This window comes from Choloepus didactylus, chromosome 5, assembly GCF_015220235.1.
Source record: "Choloepus didactylus isolate mChoDid1 chromosome 5, mChoDid1.pri, whole genome shotgun sequence".
Lineage (NCBI taxonomy): Eukaryota > Metazoa > Chordata > Mammalia > Pilosa > Megalonychidae > Choloepus > Choloepus didactylus.
In genome coordinates, this window is record NC_051311.1 from 79,114,404 (window position 1) to 79,133,956 (window position 19,553).

Genomic DNA, 19,553 nt, shown 5'->3' on the forward strand with positions numbered 1-19,553 from the left:
AAAGATTTTGTAACTTTTTTCAAGTTGGACTGATATGCAAATGTTACCTTCTTTAATACTAAAATAAGTAAATACCAAATGGAAAATAAGAGGTTAGAGATATAATAAGTAAATTCATATGTATAAAACAAGTAGATTTCAATTGCCTTATTTCTCCCAATCACCTAAAAGTCAAGATCCTCTGAAGAAAATTGCTTTGCCTTCCCAACTCCTTGGAGAGCCAGTTTAGTTAACAGCCTACCTATGCTTCAGAGATGACCATGCAGCTTACATGTCAAACTCATTTTAAAATGTCAATCATGTCCTTTTCAATCTAATTAGTTTGGAAAGTAGTGTCACTGACCTGGAACTATGCAGACCATTTATTATCATTTCATTTGATCAACCTAACACTTTACCTCAGTTGAATTTGAGACACCTGTAGCCAAAATGTAATATTCTTTCTCCCACTCATTACTGGTAACTCTCAACATAATTTCCTATTTACAACTCAATTTATCTCCATGAATAAGCATGGCCAGCTTCACAGAGGAATCCCACATAATATTATATTTAATTTTCATGGCAATTAAAATAGAAATGTAAAGGATATTATATATATATATATATATATATATAATCACAGATTTGAATCTTTAAATGCTCAAAAACTGCTAATGGGGTAAAGGAAGAAGAGCAGAGGAATAGGGCCAGAACAGGGATATGCCAGTGGAAATCGGGGACCTTAAATATGGGGGAGACTTTTTTTTTCAATATATACAAACAGCAAACCATATTTAACCTGACTCAATCAGGCCAAGGGCAGGATGAGGTGGAAATGGAAGAGGTAATAGATGGTTCCCCAGAGCTCAGAGGGCATAGCCCAGTGCCACTAATGAAGGTGCTAATGACCAGACCACAGTGTAGTGGAAAGGGCAATGCTGGTAGCTGGAAGATGCCTGGTCCACTCCTGCTAAGAGCATGAAAATTACTAAATATTTTTCTAGTTTCAGCTTAGCATAACCATAGAATAGCATGAAGGAGAGAAAAAGCTGCACATACTCATATATGCCACCAAATGTCATTTTCATATTTTTAACTATGGCATTAAAAAAGAAGTAGCAACTGTTAATTTAATGACTATTCACTCTAGAAGAGGTCTACAAGCAGGATGTCAGTGGTCAATGCCTCCTTCTCTATCCTGTGCCTTCCTTAGGGAAGTTAAGTTGCACCGTACCAAAATTTCTGTTTGTTTCAAGGATAAGCAAGATTCTTCATTTATATTTGTTTGATCAAGTAATTACTAGTGAATATTATTTTACATCTGGTCAAATACAGTATGCGTGCACACAGGTCACACTTACCTTCTGGAGAAGAACCTGCCTTTTGGGAAAAGACAGCATTTACTTTACTCTTCTTACTGATATCACTGTTTACAGACAAGCTGGACTGAATTTTTCTATGCATTTTTTGGGAAACAGGTGCTGAGAGTTTTCGATTATCTGCAGATACTTGTTTGACCCCATGGTGAATTCCATTGCCATTGCTCAGACTTGTGTGGCCATTTTTTATCTTGACTATTTCCTCTTCATTTGGTTCCTGTGCTGAAGTTTGAAGCTGAGGCAAGGGCTGAGGTTGGGCTAAATTAAAAAAAAAAAAAAAAAAAAAAAGTAAAGAAAAAGAAAAAAAACAGGAAAAGTTTATCCAGTTAAGAAAAAAAAAAAAAAACTAACATATTTTTAAATAATCAAAATACATTCAGCAACAGAGTTTTTTGGATTTTAACCATGATACTTAACATGAAGAAGGAAAGAAAAACAAAGGAAAATACTGGCAAATATGGACATAGAGAAAACATAATTATAAAAAGGCAAAAATGGCAATGGGTTATCAAGGGTAACTTTAGCCAAGTAATACAACAAGAACAGAATAAATTTTTTCAAGAAAACTGAAATTGGAAATCTGAAAATAATTCAACACTCATTCAGCACATATTTATTGTTTTCTATGTTTTATACCCTCTTCTGGATGCTACAGACACAGTAGTATTTTCTCAATATCCTTGGTAATAATAAACTACTCAATTTTCAAAATCTTTGGAGATAAAAAGAAAGGAGCAACAAATTCAGTATTCAAAACTGGACCAGATATAGTGAAACATAGTTTAAAAATAATCTCATTTTAAAAACTGAAGAAAATCTTTTCTACATTTATTATTTAATTTGATTTAAAAATAATCCACTTATGAAAAGTTAGGAATAGACAAGAACTTCTTTAATCTATAAAAACATATATCTACCAAAATTAAACATCGACACTTTAGAAGTACCCCCATTTAGGTCAGGACCAAGAAAAGAATGCCCAGCTTCACCACTCTTTTGCAATACTACACTGGAGGTCCTGGTCAAAGCAATAAACAAGAAAAAGAAATAAAAGGGCTGGGGCCTAGAAAGGCAGAAACAAAACTTTTGAGATGAACACAGGATTTGAATGCTCTTGGAAAAAAAACTGAGAGACTGTAAATTCTCATATAAGGTTTCATCAAGATCAATACAGGAACAACCATAGCCAAATCAACAATTTTAATCTGCTGAATATGCCAGCAGAAACCAATTACTCTTGACAATAACAAAAGAACAGGGCAACAAACAGACAAAATCCTGTAAGTATCTAGGAATTAAACTAGAAAAAAATGGGCAGAGATTTTTATGGCAAAAACAAAACATTATTGAAGGACATAAGAAAAAAACCTAAATAAATGGGCAGTAGAAATTTGCTGATTTTCCCCAATTTATATACTTAATGCAATTCCCATAAAATTTCCAAAAGGTTTTTTTAATGAAACATGACAAGCAGACCCAAAGATTTTAAGAAAGAAAAAGACGTTTGTGGGGCTTGACTTATTAGATATGAAGACTTATTATACAGTAACTTATATAGTATTATACATACGTGCATTCGGTATTATAAATATATGCATAAATGCATACAGTATTATACATATGTGCATACTATTCTACAGTCGATTATACAGTAACCACAGTAACTCACACTGTATGGTATTAGACCAGATATAAACATAAACCAAGGGAAGAGTAGAGTCCTAAATATTTGCATATGTATATTATTAAACAAATAAATTCCAGATGTATTAAATGTATAATAAGCAAAACTCTTACGAAAGGAAAACATAAGAGATTATCTTAATAGCATTACACCAAGGAAGGACAAATGAATTTGATTTTTGGGACAATGAATCATAAAATAAGCAGCGTAAATATTCATCATTTGTGCTACCTAGCATTTCTGAACACTCTCCACAATTGTTGCTAAGTTCCCCTATCCCAGCCTTGGACTCCTCTGCAGCTAGGGGGCAGGAGTCTGACCTAGGTTCTGCCAATCAGAAGCACCCATGTGTGCCATGCATTCAGAAGTGACCAATGCAACGCAACAGTCACACCAGGGAGATGGATCCTTTGGCACAGGCAGTGGAGAAGGCATTTGTTGGTCTTGGCAATGGGTACAGCTTCTGGTGTCTGCTTCCCAGCAGACCTGTGGACCAGTGGTACAGCAGTGGGTTTTTTTTTTTTTTTTTTTTTTTTCCCCTTTTCAATTATCTTTTTTTTTTTTTTTTTTTTGAGAAAGATTGTAAAGATTTTATTGTTCTTCAAAATCTAGTTTTGCTGCTTTCTTATCAATTTTGTGTTTGGGAAGGTGAAAAAAAAATAAACATAAACAAATAACTTCTTGTTCACCAACATGGGTTCTTCTCCCAGAGACAGTTCTAGGAAATTAACAAATCTTGATAAATCAAAAATAGTAAGCACTCCAATTTCGTAAAGTAAAATGCCAGTGAGTCATTTCTGGAATGTATCCTTTAGGATGATAATTCTCAATCTGTATTCCATTTTGACAGATAAACTTTTTTTTTTTTTTTTTTTAATTGTACTTTCGATTGTTTACAGTACCATTACATAGTTGTACATTCATCACCTAAATCAATCCCTGACACCTTCATTAGCACACACACAAAAATAACAAGAATAATAATTAGAGTGAAAAAGAGCAATTGAAGTAAAAAAGAACACTAGGTACCTTTGTCTGTTTGTTTGCTTCCCCTACTTTTCTACACATCCATCCATAAACTAGACAAAGTGGAGTTTGGTCCTTATGGCATTCCCAATCCCACTGTCACCCCTCATAAGCTACATTTAGTGGGTTTTCATTAAAGAAGCTCTGCTAACCGGATGGGCATTGTCCTTGGCTGTGTAGCTCTGGGAAAGTCTATGTGCTAGACTTTTAATGAATTTGTTTTCTATTTAAACTAGGCAGGATAGATTGTTTTTGCAACTAAGAACCCTGACCCACCCCCAAAATGGATCTGTCTACAGTGGTTAAGTGATGACATTATTATTAAAACCATTATTTACCTTATTGGGTAAGATAAGCAAAGCTATCAATCACAGCATTTCAGCAAAACCACAACAGCAACAAAATAAAATATTTTAAGTAACATTTTACTATTATATTAATTTCCTGGAATTTTAAAGCAAAAACTGCTGTCTTAATTAGTATTCTTTTCTGCTTATGGTTATGATTAGTTATGAAACATAAATTGAATCTAGTTACTAAGAACTCTTCTACTTAGAAAATTATTGCATGCAAAGTCAAAACGGTCATACACGGTAGTGATATATTTAAAAGGGACTGATTACCTCCGGTCAGGGAATTAGCTAAGACTTGGCACATACTTTTCACAAAGACTGTGTCTAAGTATGTCTTTGGCAGACCATTGTTTACTTTGGTTCTTCACTTACCCTCTATATATAGAAGAAAAACCTTTCAAAATATAAAATATTCTACTCATGAATGCATATATTTCCAAAAAAGGATAAATTCACTGTTACTTAAACAAAAGCATGCATTCAGACCATGTCATTAACATTAATACCTGATTCCTAAAACTAATATTTGAAATCCTCTAAGTTTTCAGTGACAAAAAAGGGGTAATGATTGTCTACAAAGAAAATATTTGGGAATATCACAAAGTAATGGTAGTAGAATTTATCAAAATATTTTATTTTTCTCCCAACTTCTCAAGAAAAGGAAAAGAAAAAAGAGAAAAGCTTACTTGACTGTTTAGGCGCAATATATGCCCTTCTCATAACTAAAATATACCATCAAGGCATCTGTAAAAGAGATAGATTTCTTATGGGGGTGCACATTGTTTTATTTAGAGAGTGGTTTGCAGCTTCTGTAACCTCTTGTATTCACTAGAATGACAACTTAATGATTGTGGTTGAACATAAAACTGGATATGCATATGTATTTAAATAGATGCCAAAGAAGACAGCTGAAACTAATTTTCACTTCTTTTCAGGGTGCTTTCCAGTAATCTTCACCAAATAAAAGGACTATTTGGGGCTACTTTTTCTCTGAAAAGAATAATTCAAGCAATCTGAGAGCCTGGTTAAATCAAAATGTCACTGACTGATGCTAGGAAGACTCCTTATCAACTAAAAATTGCCCTGTCGTATTCTATAATTCGAGATAAATTGAGAATTACTAGCTCTTAAACATTCTCAATAAATAAAAATAAGTGTGTAAAAAGACAACTGTGGCCTGCCACCAACTTTTAAAACTGCAGAATTGACCTTTTTCTACTATCAAAATTGACTATTTGCAAATTACTGTGTATGGCTGGAGTGATATTCTAACACATTCTTAACAACTTATCTACATTTCAATCTTCAAAATGATATCTATTTCTGTTGGCAGATAAATGATAGTCCATTCATTTTTGTTTCACTGTCACCTAATTGTTTTTACTATAGTTTGTATTATGGGTCAGGTAACCAAGCATTATCCCTCCACTCCCGTTTTTTGACAGTAAAACAGTTTCTTAGCTGAATGGTTTTTCCAGATTCACACAGTCAAATAAAAACTAGTATATATTTAGATAACATTAGTTATCTTGAGACATTTGTTTTAATTTTATTGATAATCTTTTCACGGAGAAGACTTAAATTTTATGGTAAAATTACAACTGAAACCAAGTGGCAGGAGCCAGACAACTTTATTTCTGACTAAAGACCAAAAATGCCTGACCAATCAAATCACAACTACTTGGTTTAAAACAGATATTTTTTCCCTTATATTATAAAAATTGTGTATGGCTTAAAAAAAAAAAAGCATTCTAATATGGGAACGACACAATGCTTCTTAAAACACAAGTGATACCTAGGGACCCTCATTCTCCCTTTAATGATCTACTGCTCTCATTCAGCTGTCTTTCTTTTTTCAAATCTTTACATATGTGACAGCTCTCAAAAGTAGACCATAGATCATCTGGCATTTTCAGAGGTGTAACTTGTGCAAATTCAGCTCTATTGGGAGCACACTGCTATCTTCTGCCTGCGTTATAAAGGGACAATAGAATGTAGAACTTATGAATTGTTTTGAATTATTCATTTTTTTGCCTGTATATTCAAGAAATTTTACAAACTCTGCATTTTGTACTACATAATCACATGCGTTAAAGGTACAAAGAAACTTTTTGACACCTCTTTTCTACAGAAAGCTGGAATTTCGTTTGATATGTGAACATTCAGCATCTGCTATATCACTCTAAACAGGATGGGTGCTTCTACAAAAGACCCCATTTTAAACTTCCTCTATAGAGCAAAAAAAAAATGTATTCTTGATATTCAGTAACAAATGCAATACACATCAAAATTTCAAATACCAGTTATATGAGCATTCAGCATCTTCAAACCTGGATAGCATTGGTCACCTGCTTACCATACATGTAGAGATTTTTAAAAAAATCATTGCTCACACAATGCAGCATGATTGTAATTTTAATATCCATGAATAGTTACAAATGTCTTAAGAAATACTGTGCTTTCTAGGTTCAAATATTTTCAATCAGGAAAAAAAAAAACAGTTGAATTAGGTCTAGTGATTTTCAATAAGAATAATAAATACAGGAGTAATGAGTCAATAGCATGAACTGTTTTTGATAATTTTTTTAAAAAACTGGGTGATATAGAGTAACTAGCAATGACTGTACTTGAAGCTGCAGCTGCTAGAGCAGCAATATAAAGCAACATTTTGCTATAGCTTATAATCTATTAGCATGTGCAAATAATCTTCAGTCGCTGTTACTTTACACAAGCAAGATTTAATAAAATTAAAAAAAAATTCTCATGCCATTTAATCAGTTTAAATGGTTGTTGCACACATACACAGAATCAAAATTAAATGCTTGTGATTTTAAATTGCCAGTAACAAAGTGATCCAAATAGAATATGGAAAGGGAAAAAGACTTGGAGTAAATCTAAATTCCTCCTCAAGTTAATGACTTTTAACTGGATGCCCCAGTACAGCAGCATCCCACAGTCGTTAGGGGACAAGCATATACACAAACACATCACCCACACACTCACACACACACAAATTAAGATGGCAGAGATTATATATATGTAAAACAAAATCATGTTTTTATTATATATACTAAGCATATATACAATAACAGCTTAAGGGAGATGAAAAGTTGCTTCAATATGAACTCATATGATAAAACTATATTACCTTATTTATTGCTATATAATTTGAATTTAGGCTAAAATCAACTACAACAAACCTACTAACACCCAGCATTTTTCCTCAGCTTGATCCAAGGCTTCTCAGTGTGCAGAACTTGGGTGGAACTTGCATCCTAACACTTACACAGCCTGGACACTTCTGGCATTTTCTACATTTATTTCCTTAGTTCTGTTCCAAGGGCCTTCTGAAATTATTTATATACCTCTTGAGCTTCTGAGCTCTTTCATCACATACCTTATTTTCCATCTTCATTTTCTTTAACGTATATAATTAACATATTGAAACATATTTTAAAGTTCTTAGTGTTTGGGGAATGTTAATCAATTTGAGAATCCCAAACAAATTCTGAGATAATATGCCTGGGAACTCCCTGAATGGAGAGAATTGTCTTATGTTTATATCACATCTTATAGCATTTTTAACAGTAACTCAGTTCTAATTATGGCAGAACAAACAAACAAAACCATGAGCTTAACGGGCATGGGAGTACTTCTACCCCAAACAAAAACACAAAACTTTAGAAATGGTTTGGAGAATCAATCTTTTCCTGCATTTCATAAAGAAAATATGGAAAGTATTTAAACACATTTATGTAAAGACTTGTGGTGGAGAATGCTAGATTTCCTCCAAATGCATTTTCCCCATTGTCCTGGCACATGACTAGATCCCATTCCTCAGCCTTCCCTTGCGGAGAATGAGTGCCTCTCTAGACTTTCTTATCCCCTCCCACCACCGTGGACGACTTGACCATGGCAGCAACCCAGCTTTGGTCATGTGTGAGGGAAATGTCTTAAGGGGTGTCAAAGAAAACAGACAGAAATAATTTGCATGACAACAGGGAGCAGAGACTTTTGTTGAATTGGAATGCTCATCTCTCTGTTACTGTTACAAGAGAAATAAACTTTTATCCTATTTAAGCCACTGAATCAATGTGTTGGCATCCTGGTTATAAAACATTAATAAGTTCTATCAGGGCCTATTAACAAATATGTACAATGAATATACATATAATATATATGTATGTGTGTGTGTATGTGTATAAACTTCTAAAGGTACTTCATAGCAGTAGAAAAACCACTGCCAAATCCATAGCCTGTGGTGGATCTTAGGAGGCAGCTGAAGTTTATGATGTATGATCTGATGATTATTGAAGCATAATAATGGCATCATGTCATTTTCTAGGAAAGCATCCCAGCCTCATGCTGCCATTTGGAGAGAATTATATGACTCGTGAAATTTCCATCTTTACCATCTCTCGGAAGATATCAGGTGGGTGGACAGACCCTCCCAGTTTGCTAAGGTCGGAGGGGGTTCACAGGATGCAGAATTTTCAGTTTTAAAACCTGGGCAGATCCAGGCAAACTGGGAAGGGTGGGTCACCTTTATAACAGGAGCAATTTGTGCTCAACTGCTATACCTTTTCTTAAAAAAGATGCTGGCAACAACAAATGGTGGGAAGAAACAGGCTTTAGAACAAGACAAGCTAGGGATGGAATTCTCGAGTGAGTATTTCCTAGCTCTGTAATCTTGAGAAAATTACTTCACCTTTTTGGGTGTTAGTGTCCTTCACCTGCAAAATGAGGGAAAATGGTAAATCCTCATGAAATTATTGCCCATATCATTTGTTTCCCTACCCCTGCTCTTTCCCAACATAATTCCCCACTCCATTCCTTTATTTGGCTTCTATTTTTTTATTCTTTTTTAATTTTTTTTCCTGTAAACCAAAGCCTTTCTGTAAATATACAGGTTTCAAATAAAGACACAAACATTATCATTCATTTTTCAAGAAATTCATGACCTGATAGAAATATAAATTCAAAAATCAGGATTTTTAAGGAAAGCAATTGGCATTTTCTTTTAAGATACGCATGTATCACTGAAAAGTCTCTAGACAATAAACCAATGAATAACAAAAATCTGTATTATATTCCCTCCAAGTGCAGCTTTTCTCTAATGGTTGTTTTTATCCTCAAATGAATGACGAATCTGGTCCTACTTTATGCAAGTTTTTAATACCATACCTTCAAGCTAACGTATCTGAATAACAGGAGCCCACAACCCACATATTTAGAAAGAAAATTTTAAGTTAGGTTTTATTATGAATTACTACTGTCTTTTACATGTTTTATATGTTAAAATATCATATTGTTTCCCCATATAATCCCACAGGGAAGACGGTATTTTTGTTTGCTGTGGAATCCCTTTGCTTCAATAGTTATTTCCATCATTTGAATTAACTGACCTCTGCCTATAATATATATAAAAATATAATTAACATTTATTATTTTACTTTAGGAAATAAACAGCCTATACAATGTTTTTATATGACAGAAAACATGTTCATTCAAAAAAAAGACAGCATGAAAGCATGATCTTTTAAAATTCTATTTTACATACGGAAATTTTAATAATATGGTAACTTTACAAAGAATAATGTCTTCATGTTTTTTTAAAAATCACTCCCTAGTTTTCTAAGAGATAACAATGGGCATAGTCAGGACAAATAAATCTGTTATTTTTTAAAATGACACAAAAAAGCATTCCTTTTATTTTTTAAAACATAAATTAATGGGAAAGCAGAAATTTGAAATTTCTAGTGCTATGTCTTATGTTTCAACAAATAGCTTTCCTCAGACTTCTCAAAACAACAGCAAGGCAAAAAGTATCAGGTAGCTACTACTCATGCTTCAATCTCCAGAGCATTAGTTAAACATTACTTCTACCTTGCTGGTGTACCACCATAAAGTTTATAAGAAAATAAAAAATATTATCATTAGAATCTGCTTTTATAAGCAATCAATTAAAAAGCACCTGATAATCTATCACAATGGGATAGGAGTTTTCAAGTATTATCTTTTTTAGTAATATTTCTGAATACTTCACTTAACCAAATTCAGCACTTAAAAACATTAAGCAAGGGTATACTGCATTAATATTAGGGCAGATGACAACTAAGAAAAGCCACAATGAAAACCTAATGATTTGAAACTCCAGAAGTCAGGTGGAGACTTTATACATTGATTAGAGCATTTGAGGACCACAATGAATACTAGAAGACCTGTTAAAAAGTGTGCAGTAGTTTCAGCCAGGTATTGCAGATTGCCACAGTGTGCCAAGCCACAACCAGCAATATTCTGGGCTCTAAGACTGTATAAAAGTTTTACCTATTATGTTTATCTTTTCAGAAACTTAAGGCCTCCAGATGGTTCCTATGCCAGATAAGCCCTGAAACCCAGAGGTACCAGTCTCTCCAAGAACATCAACCAGTTTCATTCCTCTACCCCATAATGTCAACACCCCTTTTCAGCATGAAGAAGTTAAAATGGTCTTGCCTAGATATTCCCTGAAGATTGAGAGAATGATCAAATGGGAGGGAGGAGTTGTAACTGAGAAGTCAGGGTTTAACAAATGATTATGACTACTACTGACTCATTATACAGATGTTTCTTTTTAGTTTCTAGTGTATTAGAATAGCCACAAGAAAATACCTGTTGAACTGTAATCCAGTAGCCTTGATCTTTGATAATGATTGTATAACCATATAACTTTCATCTTGTGACTGTGTGATTATATAAAAACAAACTTTGTGACTGACATGACACCTCCTTTATCCAGTGTATGGGTAGATGAGTCATTAAATAAAGACATGCATGAAAAAAATAACAGGTTGGAAATATGAGGAAAAATATATCCTTCTGTAAACTATGGACAATAGTTAATGGTACTACTTTAACAATCTTTCATCAATTGTAACAGAAGTAACTACTTTAAAAAAATAATAGAATCACAAAAAAGTGCTATCATCGATTTTAACAAGTTTTTCTCACCAATGCAAGTGCTGGTAGTGGGGAGGTGTATGAGAATCCTGTATTTTATTCTTATTGTTCTGTAAACAATTTGTGGGTACAAATTCTCTAATAAAAATTTTTAATTAAAAAAGGTATGTAGTATTCTTAGGTTTACACACTAGAAGAGATGCAGAGCTACTTTCTGACACAGGTTCTAGACCTAACCCTGCCCTTGGATCCCTTTAACCCTCCCTGTATGATATGGGCTTCCTTGTAAGGCAAGGATATAGTTCAAAAGCTTGAAACTAAGAACTCTGATCTAATATAAAAGGAAGTTCATTACTTAGAAGTAGGCTAAGTAAAGACAAGAATAGGGACAATAAGAATTATTCTGTCCTACACTGGAAAAATCAGTTTTCTATATTGTTCTAGTTTGCCAATGCTGCCAGAATGCAAAACACCAGAAATGGATTGGCTTTTATACAAGGGGGTTTATTTGGTTACACAGTTACAGTCTTAAGGCTATAAAGTGTCCATCAACAATAGGGTACCTTCACTGGAGAAAGGCCATTGGCATCTGGAAAACCTCTGTTAGCTGGGAAGGCATGTGGCTGGCATCTGTTTGCTCCAAGGTCAAAATGGCATTCTCCAAAATGTCTGCATCAGCTTCCAACAGCCGTCTTCAAAATGTCTGTCTCAGCTCCAGCTAGCTATGAGCTCTTTCTGTCTGAGCTTATATAATGCTTCAGTAAACTGAACAAGGACCATGATGAATGGGCAGGGCCACACCTCCATGGAAATTATTCAATCAGAGTTATCACCTACAGTTGGGTGGGTCACATCTCCATGGACACTGAACCAATAGGTTCCAACCCAAACCACACTAATATGTCTGCCCCCACAAGAATGCATTGAAGAATATGGTTTTTTCTGGGGGACATAAATATACAAACCAGCACAAATATTGATCAGTAATTCATTAAAATAAACTGCTATTAATTCTTGGGATTCAAATCATGCTTGAACTAAGGCTGGAACTTTAGGTACTCTGCAGAAAACTAATATAAAAAGGTATATTGGACTTCTTGTATCTGCAGGAGCTACTAAAGTAAAAAGACAAACCCCATTTTAACTGGCTAAGGAGAAAGCCAACTAGGAAAAAGCAGGCAGCTTTATTAAAGAAAGTTCTTTCTACCTGCAGGCATCACAGCCACAGCCAGCAACAAGCAACTTTGTTTTTGTGTAAATCCAAAAAAGGTGTTCCTCTCTGTATAGACAGATTTCAAAAACACTTCCTTGCTAGAGTGCAAAGCTTGGTGAGTAGAGCAGATGGGAGGAATTTCAGCTCCATTTGACTCTCATGCAGTTCTCAGGTACATAACCATAAGCAGCAACCCCGGTAGCCAGTGCTCTGGAACCACCAAAGTTCAGAAAATTACACATTAGCTGAATTTCAGCAGCCAAATTATTTGTTACTGTCTAAAGTTAGGCTGCTGATTAGGAAAATGTGAAGTACTGGAAAATGGAATAGGAGATATCAGGGCGGGACAAGAACTGTGGAAGCTTGAAATCCCAGGCCCTCTCAAATGTCTCCCCTACTCCCTGTCCGTCAGAAATGCAGACGTCTCATTCACAAGGGAGGCAGCCTGGGGAAAAGCAGCAACGTGGGTCAAGCCTCACCACCCACAGAAATAGTGCTAGCGACAGGAAACAGTTAAAGTCTAAAGGAGATGGGCAGAGCCCAGGGCTCATAAGCAAAAGCGGTGAGGCAAGGGACCAGAGACAAAGCTCATTATTTGACACAATTTTGGTGGCAGTTACCAAAAACTTAATATAATATTAAAAAATATAGCTACACAAAAAAGCATAATTATTCAAGATCAAGGCTTCTGGCTTACAGTAGAGTAAGTTTTAGCAGTTCAAGTACTCATTTGTTAATGCAACTCTCCGTTACACAATGGGTAGGCAACACGCATCAAAAATACTAGTTAAGTAACCTTTTTGGAAACAGCATAAGAAAATCAGTGCTAAATTATGTATCTAAAAGTTTTTTGTTCCCCTCCCTGTAGTAAAAGTAAACTCAAAAAGTCTTTGTATATGTAAAACCAGTATCTCCGTGAGGTTAAGAGCAATGGAAATGCAGTTTCAGTTAGGAGATATGGAATTAAGTAAACTATTGATTGCTAACTGAACATTTAGAAAGTAAATTTATTTCTGGCAACTTTACAAAGAAAATCAGAAGAAAGGCAAATTCCATTTTATGGATTCCTCAGAGCCTTAATGGAACTTATATCTCTCAAAGATCATTGGTGAGAATTTATTAGGATGGCTTTTCACTCTTCAATAAATTCCCTCAGGATATGGCCTGAGACACGGAGAACTTTGTGCTTTAGTTCCAAAAACAATTCTCTCTGACGTACTTTGAACATTTCAGACTCCAAGCAAAATTCTAAGAATTGACTCAAAGACAGGGATGGTCCTAATTATTATGTCCAACCCTTACAGGAAATCCTGGAGGATTTCCTCCATAAAGTAGTAATGAGCAAACTTCTTATCCCACATAACATAACAACAATATTAAGAAATATGGTGCAGTGAGGTTTTCCAAACCTATAGAGGTTCATATATATGGATTTTGAATTCTTTTTTTTTTTTTTTTTTTGTAATGTGAACAACAGATTATAATTAAACATAATGGAAAGTTTTCAATATGTAAATGAATAAATAAAAAATAACACTATTTTCTCATTATTCTCATCTTATCTTCTGAAACTAAAATCTTTTCTCCTTACAGGGCTGATTTACATTTTTGCAGCCTTATTTGGGGAATAGGAATCAGAGTATCAAGATAATTTTAATTTCTTTGGGATTAAAATGTTACCCAAAACATAAATACCAGCAACTAGCTAAAGAGGAAAACCTCATTAACCACATTTAAAGATTAATGTGCTTAAAACAATATTATACAAACATTTTGTATTTGGTTTGCAAAAACTTCTGCAACTTCTACAACACCACAGCTCTGACACCATCTGAAAAAACTGCAATAATTCATTAATCCAGACTACCCAGAGTTAAACCAGACTCCACAGGTTAAGGGGTAATCCTTTGCCATTTAGGTACTAGTCATAGGTTCAGGGGCCCAGGCCACCCACACTTCTGACTAACAGAATGCATTGAAAGCACCGTATTTACAATTCTGGTTTTAGTATGTTAAAAGAAGTCAAATAAGCCAAAAGAAGAGATGCATAGGGCAAGGTCTGAGAGGGTCTCGGCTTCTCTGTCCCTTCCATGTGAAATCAGAGAGCGTTACCCTCCAGAACACATCACCCTCCAGGCACAGTAACATTATTTTCTCAATCATGGAAGCTCCTTGAGTCTTTGAGTATCCCAAGTTTATATGGGGTCTCATTACATAGGCACAATTGATAAAATCAATGTGGTTGAACTCAATTTGAAGCTTCTCTTCCTTCTGGCCCCATCCTGTAACTATCAGGTGTGTTCCTGAGCCTAGCATGAAAAACTAAAGACACCCCTATTACAGGAAATCCCAAAGATGCAGAGGTTGCTTCCTCAGGAACTGAGGACAAAGATCAGCCAAATTTTTCGTTATACCGCACATATCTTCTTCTAATTTTGTCATTTAAATCTACAGCATCTGTCAGGTTATCTTTGGCTGAACGTTGACATGAACGATTCATTATAAAATATTTGTTGACATGTACTATGGGGCCAGGCACTGTTCTAGGCATGAGGGATATTATAGTGGACAAAATTTACAAAGACCTTGCCCTCACAGAGCTTGCACATAGTTATTGCCTCATATAACAAGAAACCCAAAGACAGGGTAGCTCTAGTATTGTTAATTTTGCAGCTTAATACCGTTAGAGACACAGGTTCTATCTTTTCAGTGACATCCTCAACATGTCAACTTTCCCATCTGATTATCTCCCTCATGGTCATCCAGAGATGACAACAACCCTTGGCAAAAGAGAGTGCACTTTCCTACTGTCTCTTTTTAAGAGTAATAAAGAAAAGCTTTCACAGAGCTCCTCCAGCAGGTCTTCCCTCAGCTCTCATTCGCCAGCACTGGATCACATGTTCACACCAAAGCCAATCTCTTACAAGGGGAATAGGATTATCATAATTGGCTTGTTTCAGGGGGGACTTTTCCCCTGATGTTTCCACACTGGAACAAAATCTGTGATCTCTTAAGAAAGTTTGGGGGGTGGGAAGGGGTGTTTAGTGTGTTTAGTGAGCAACAAACACTTTCAACTGCACTCATATGGGTTTTTGGGGGTAAAAAACACAGGAAAGTGCTGAGAAAAATATATAACACCCAGAGACCCACCAGAATGAAAAAAGAAATGTTAAAATTTTTATCTATTTGCTTCAAGAAGCTGTTTTTAATAAACAACAACAATAAAAAGCCAGTCCTACACACTTTCTTGAATGACTTAAAATTAGCACCTTCCACCCACAATATTAGTAAGAGGCTAATTCTTTCCCTTAACAATCTCCTCGAGTAGTCTGTCTTGAAAAGTGTCGTAACTATTGCTACCGATCCTGCTTCCCAGATGTAACTATCACATCTACTGCCATGCACTCGCTGTGGTCCTACTGACTCAAAGCCTCCCTGGAGGTAGATCCCAGGAACACTACCTTAAAAAAGCTTTACAGGTGGTTCTGATAATCAAAAGATGTGAAACAACTGCTCTAAAGCAACCTGTTTTACTCTCAATATTCCCTTTCATTATTTCATTACAGTGTTTAATGACATAAACAACCTGTTATTTTAATTTATTGTTTGATTGGAGGTTGTAGACATATGAACTTGAATTTTAAAATTCTGTTAGGACAGCTTCATTTAGGGCTCATCAGCCTTAAATGCAGGTGAGTGCTTCAAAAATATTACCTTGGTGGCTCAGTCCCAGAGACACAGAAAATAACCATATTGAAATGACATCACCCAGTATTTTCCCACTAAGAAATCAGAATGAGGACAATGAGAGCTGGCCCGCCAAATCACAAAGTCAGAAGTCACTACACTCTCAAAATGTCAACACAACCAAGCCCAATGACACTCACAAATCATTTCTTACCCTTTGGGAATTTTCTTCAATAACAATGAAGAGTAACCTTTATCTTTGGCAGTTTGAAGAGCTAATTTTGTTACAACAAATAAATAATATGGCCTACTAAAACTGAGTCTATTTTCCAAATTTGCTCAAAGGACACTTTCGTCTATGAAATTCTGCAAGTTAGTCAACCCTTATTTTCAATTACTTAAAATCTGGCTAAAATGTGAAATACTAAAAAATTCAAATAAATTTAAAGATTTCAGTTTTCAAAAATTCTTTTTAGAAAGAGAATTTAGAAGCATCCTTTCTGAGTTTATATACAGAGAAATTATAACCAGAAGCATTATTTTAAGGAGGTGTTGTATTCTTTTTTGCATGTGATAGATTTTAATCAAAGCACTGTTCTGAGAAAAATAAAAACTAAGAAATTGTAAGAAAACAAGGATGAAATGGAAGAAAAAAATAAAACAAAGAAAGATACAATAGAGTGAAAAAAAAAAGAAAAGATGACTCATTTTCACAAAATAAACTTCTATTGGGCACCTAACAAAAGACAGCAGATATTGTGCTAGGTGCTACAGATCACAGAGAGAGAGAATATGTCTCAAAACTGTCTCAGATTACAAATCTGAGCCATCTGAACTAAACCCTTTAGTTTATGTGCCTTGCACACAAATACCTCTGAAATACCAACTGTGCTTTCAATCCACCATCCTTTCCCTCTTCCTTGCCACCATCAGTCCTCTCATTTCTTATTTAGATTATCTTTGCCACAAAACCAGAGCTCCCTGCCTCCAGATTTTCCTCTTCCAACCCATCTTTCACGCCATTAAGATATTTAGAAATAGCTTTCTAAAAAACAAAAACAAAAATCAGCATATATTAATATCCTAGTTGAAACTTCCATTAGAACCTTATTATCTCCAGGATAAAATCTTAAATCAGAACAATTTACCAACCCCTTCCCAATACTGTCCCAATCTCATATCCCAACATTTTCTTATTTTGCCATGCTCCTACTACACTGAATTTCTCATAATTCTCAAACATGTCATGTTATTTTCATGCCTCCATGCCTTCAACTTACTACTCATTATTTGGAATGCACTCTATGACTTGACTCATACTGCAAAGCTTAGGCCAAATGCCATCGCCTCTCTTCCTTCATTAAACGGTTCCCCTGGGAAATTTGCAGCTTCCTCATCTCTGTTCCCAGAGCAAATCATTTGTTTAAATGTCTGTCCTCCATTAGGCTGTTAAGCTTCTCCACAGTAAGAAATATGCCACATCACGTCATTTATTCATATAGTCATTCAACAAGCATTTATTAAGTGCCTTATTCAAATGCCACATACTCTATGCTATTCTTCGAAATATCTGCCCCACCATCTAGATGTGTCACTTAGAAAAAATGACATGAAGGATAGAAGGATACATCAATGTTCATGCTATGGCTCCCAATTTCAGTTGTTTAAATAAAATATTATTCAGTACATATTGCTTATTTATAAAAGTAAGAAAGGAAAATATAAGCACAACTGCCTTTTCCCATACCTCCATGATATCTACTTAACCCAGATGGTTTTTAGAACACGTAGCAAGTATCTTCACCCTGAAAACCCTATAGCCACCCCCCCACACACAATCTATAATTTATAATGGCAATTATTTGTAATTCAAATGAATTGGAAAGATGAAAATGTAAAATATATTCATCAACATATATCTCATTAATTATATCAACATTGAGAAGAGGATTGTGTTCTGTCTTCCAACAGTGGACAAAATCCCATAAATAATAAATGGAGTGAATAAAAATATTGAAACTATCAAAAGATCTTTGCACTTGAAGATGAAGAGTAGGTAATGTGCTCATGATATATTAAATTGTGATTCATTTTTATATCATGCATTTTTTTTTTTTTACCAACTCTTTACTGACTATCTACTAGGTACAAGAGACATTTACCAAATGTTTACTATGTACCAGACACAGTGCTAAAACAGTTAAATAGAAGTGAACAAAACAGACATGGTTCCTGCCCTCATGGACTGATACCCTAACTGGGAGATGACACCAAACATGTAAATAAGGAAATAATGAAAGAACAAACAGTTTAAAATTATGATAAATGTTATAAAGAAAAAGAACTATTGTGGTGTTTTGAATTTTGTACCCTCATATGGAATTGTTCTTGGTCTTGGTATGCATTCTGGTGAATGTAGATCCATTGTAAATAGGTATGGGCCAAATGAATCAGGTTGGTCTTGAATTTGGATTGCTGGAGTCCTTTTAAGCATGGTGAAATTCTATCATAGAGAGAGAAAGTCATGGGGAGAGGCACCACTATATGCATTGCCATATGATAAAAAAAGCAAGGATCAAGGGTCCTAGGCAGCCAGCCCCAGAACACCACAGTCTTCAGGGAGAAAGCACCACCTTGCAGACACCTTGATTTTGGACTTCTGCTAGCCTCAAAACTGTGAGTCAATCTCCCGGGTTGGAATCCGGATGCGGCATCGTGGGATGGAGAACATTGAGAAGATCTTCTTGACCAAAAGGGGGATGTGAAAGGAAACGAAATAAGCTTCAGTGGCAGAGAGATTCCAAAAGGAGCCGAGAGGTCACTCTAGTGGGCACTGTTACGTGCAATATAGGCAACCCTTTTTAGGTTCTAATGAATTGGAACAGCTAGCAGTAAATACCTGAAACTATCAAACTACAACCCAGAACCCTTGAATCTTGAAGACGATTGTATAAAAATGTAGCTTATGAGGGGTGACAACATGATTGGGAGAGCCATGTGGACCACACTCCCCTTTGTCTAGTGAATGGATGGAGGAGTAGAAAAATGCGGGAAGGAAAAAAAAAAAAGGCATCCAAGGTTCTTTTTTACTTTAATTGTTCTCTTTCACTTTAATTTTTATTCTTATTATTTTTGTGTGTGTGGTAATGAAAATGTTCAAAAATTAATTTTGGTGATGAACGCACAACTATATAATGATACTGTGAACAACTGAATGTACGCTTTGTATGACTGCATGGTATGTGAATATATCTCAATAAAATTGAATTAAAAAAAAAACAAAACTGTGA

General features: G+C 35.0%; 1 protein-coding gene across 2 annotated transcripts in view; it reads right to left on the reverse strand.

Moving 5' to 3' along the window:
* MDFIC (MyoD family inhibitor domain containing) overlaps positions 1-19,553 on the reverse strand; it is a 107,148-nt gene that overhangs the window by 41,261 nt on the left and 46,334 nt on the right. For both annotated transcript variants that reach the window (XM_037836339.1, XM_037836340.1), the window contains exon 4: positions 1,344-1,619. In XM_037836339.1, coding sequence (XP_037692267.1) covers positions 1,344-1,619 — 276 coding nt within the window. The remainder of the gene's footprint in view (positions 1-1,343; positions 1,620-19,553) is intronic.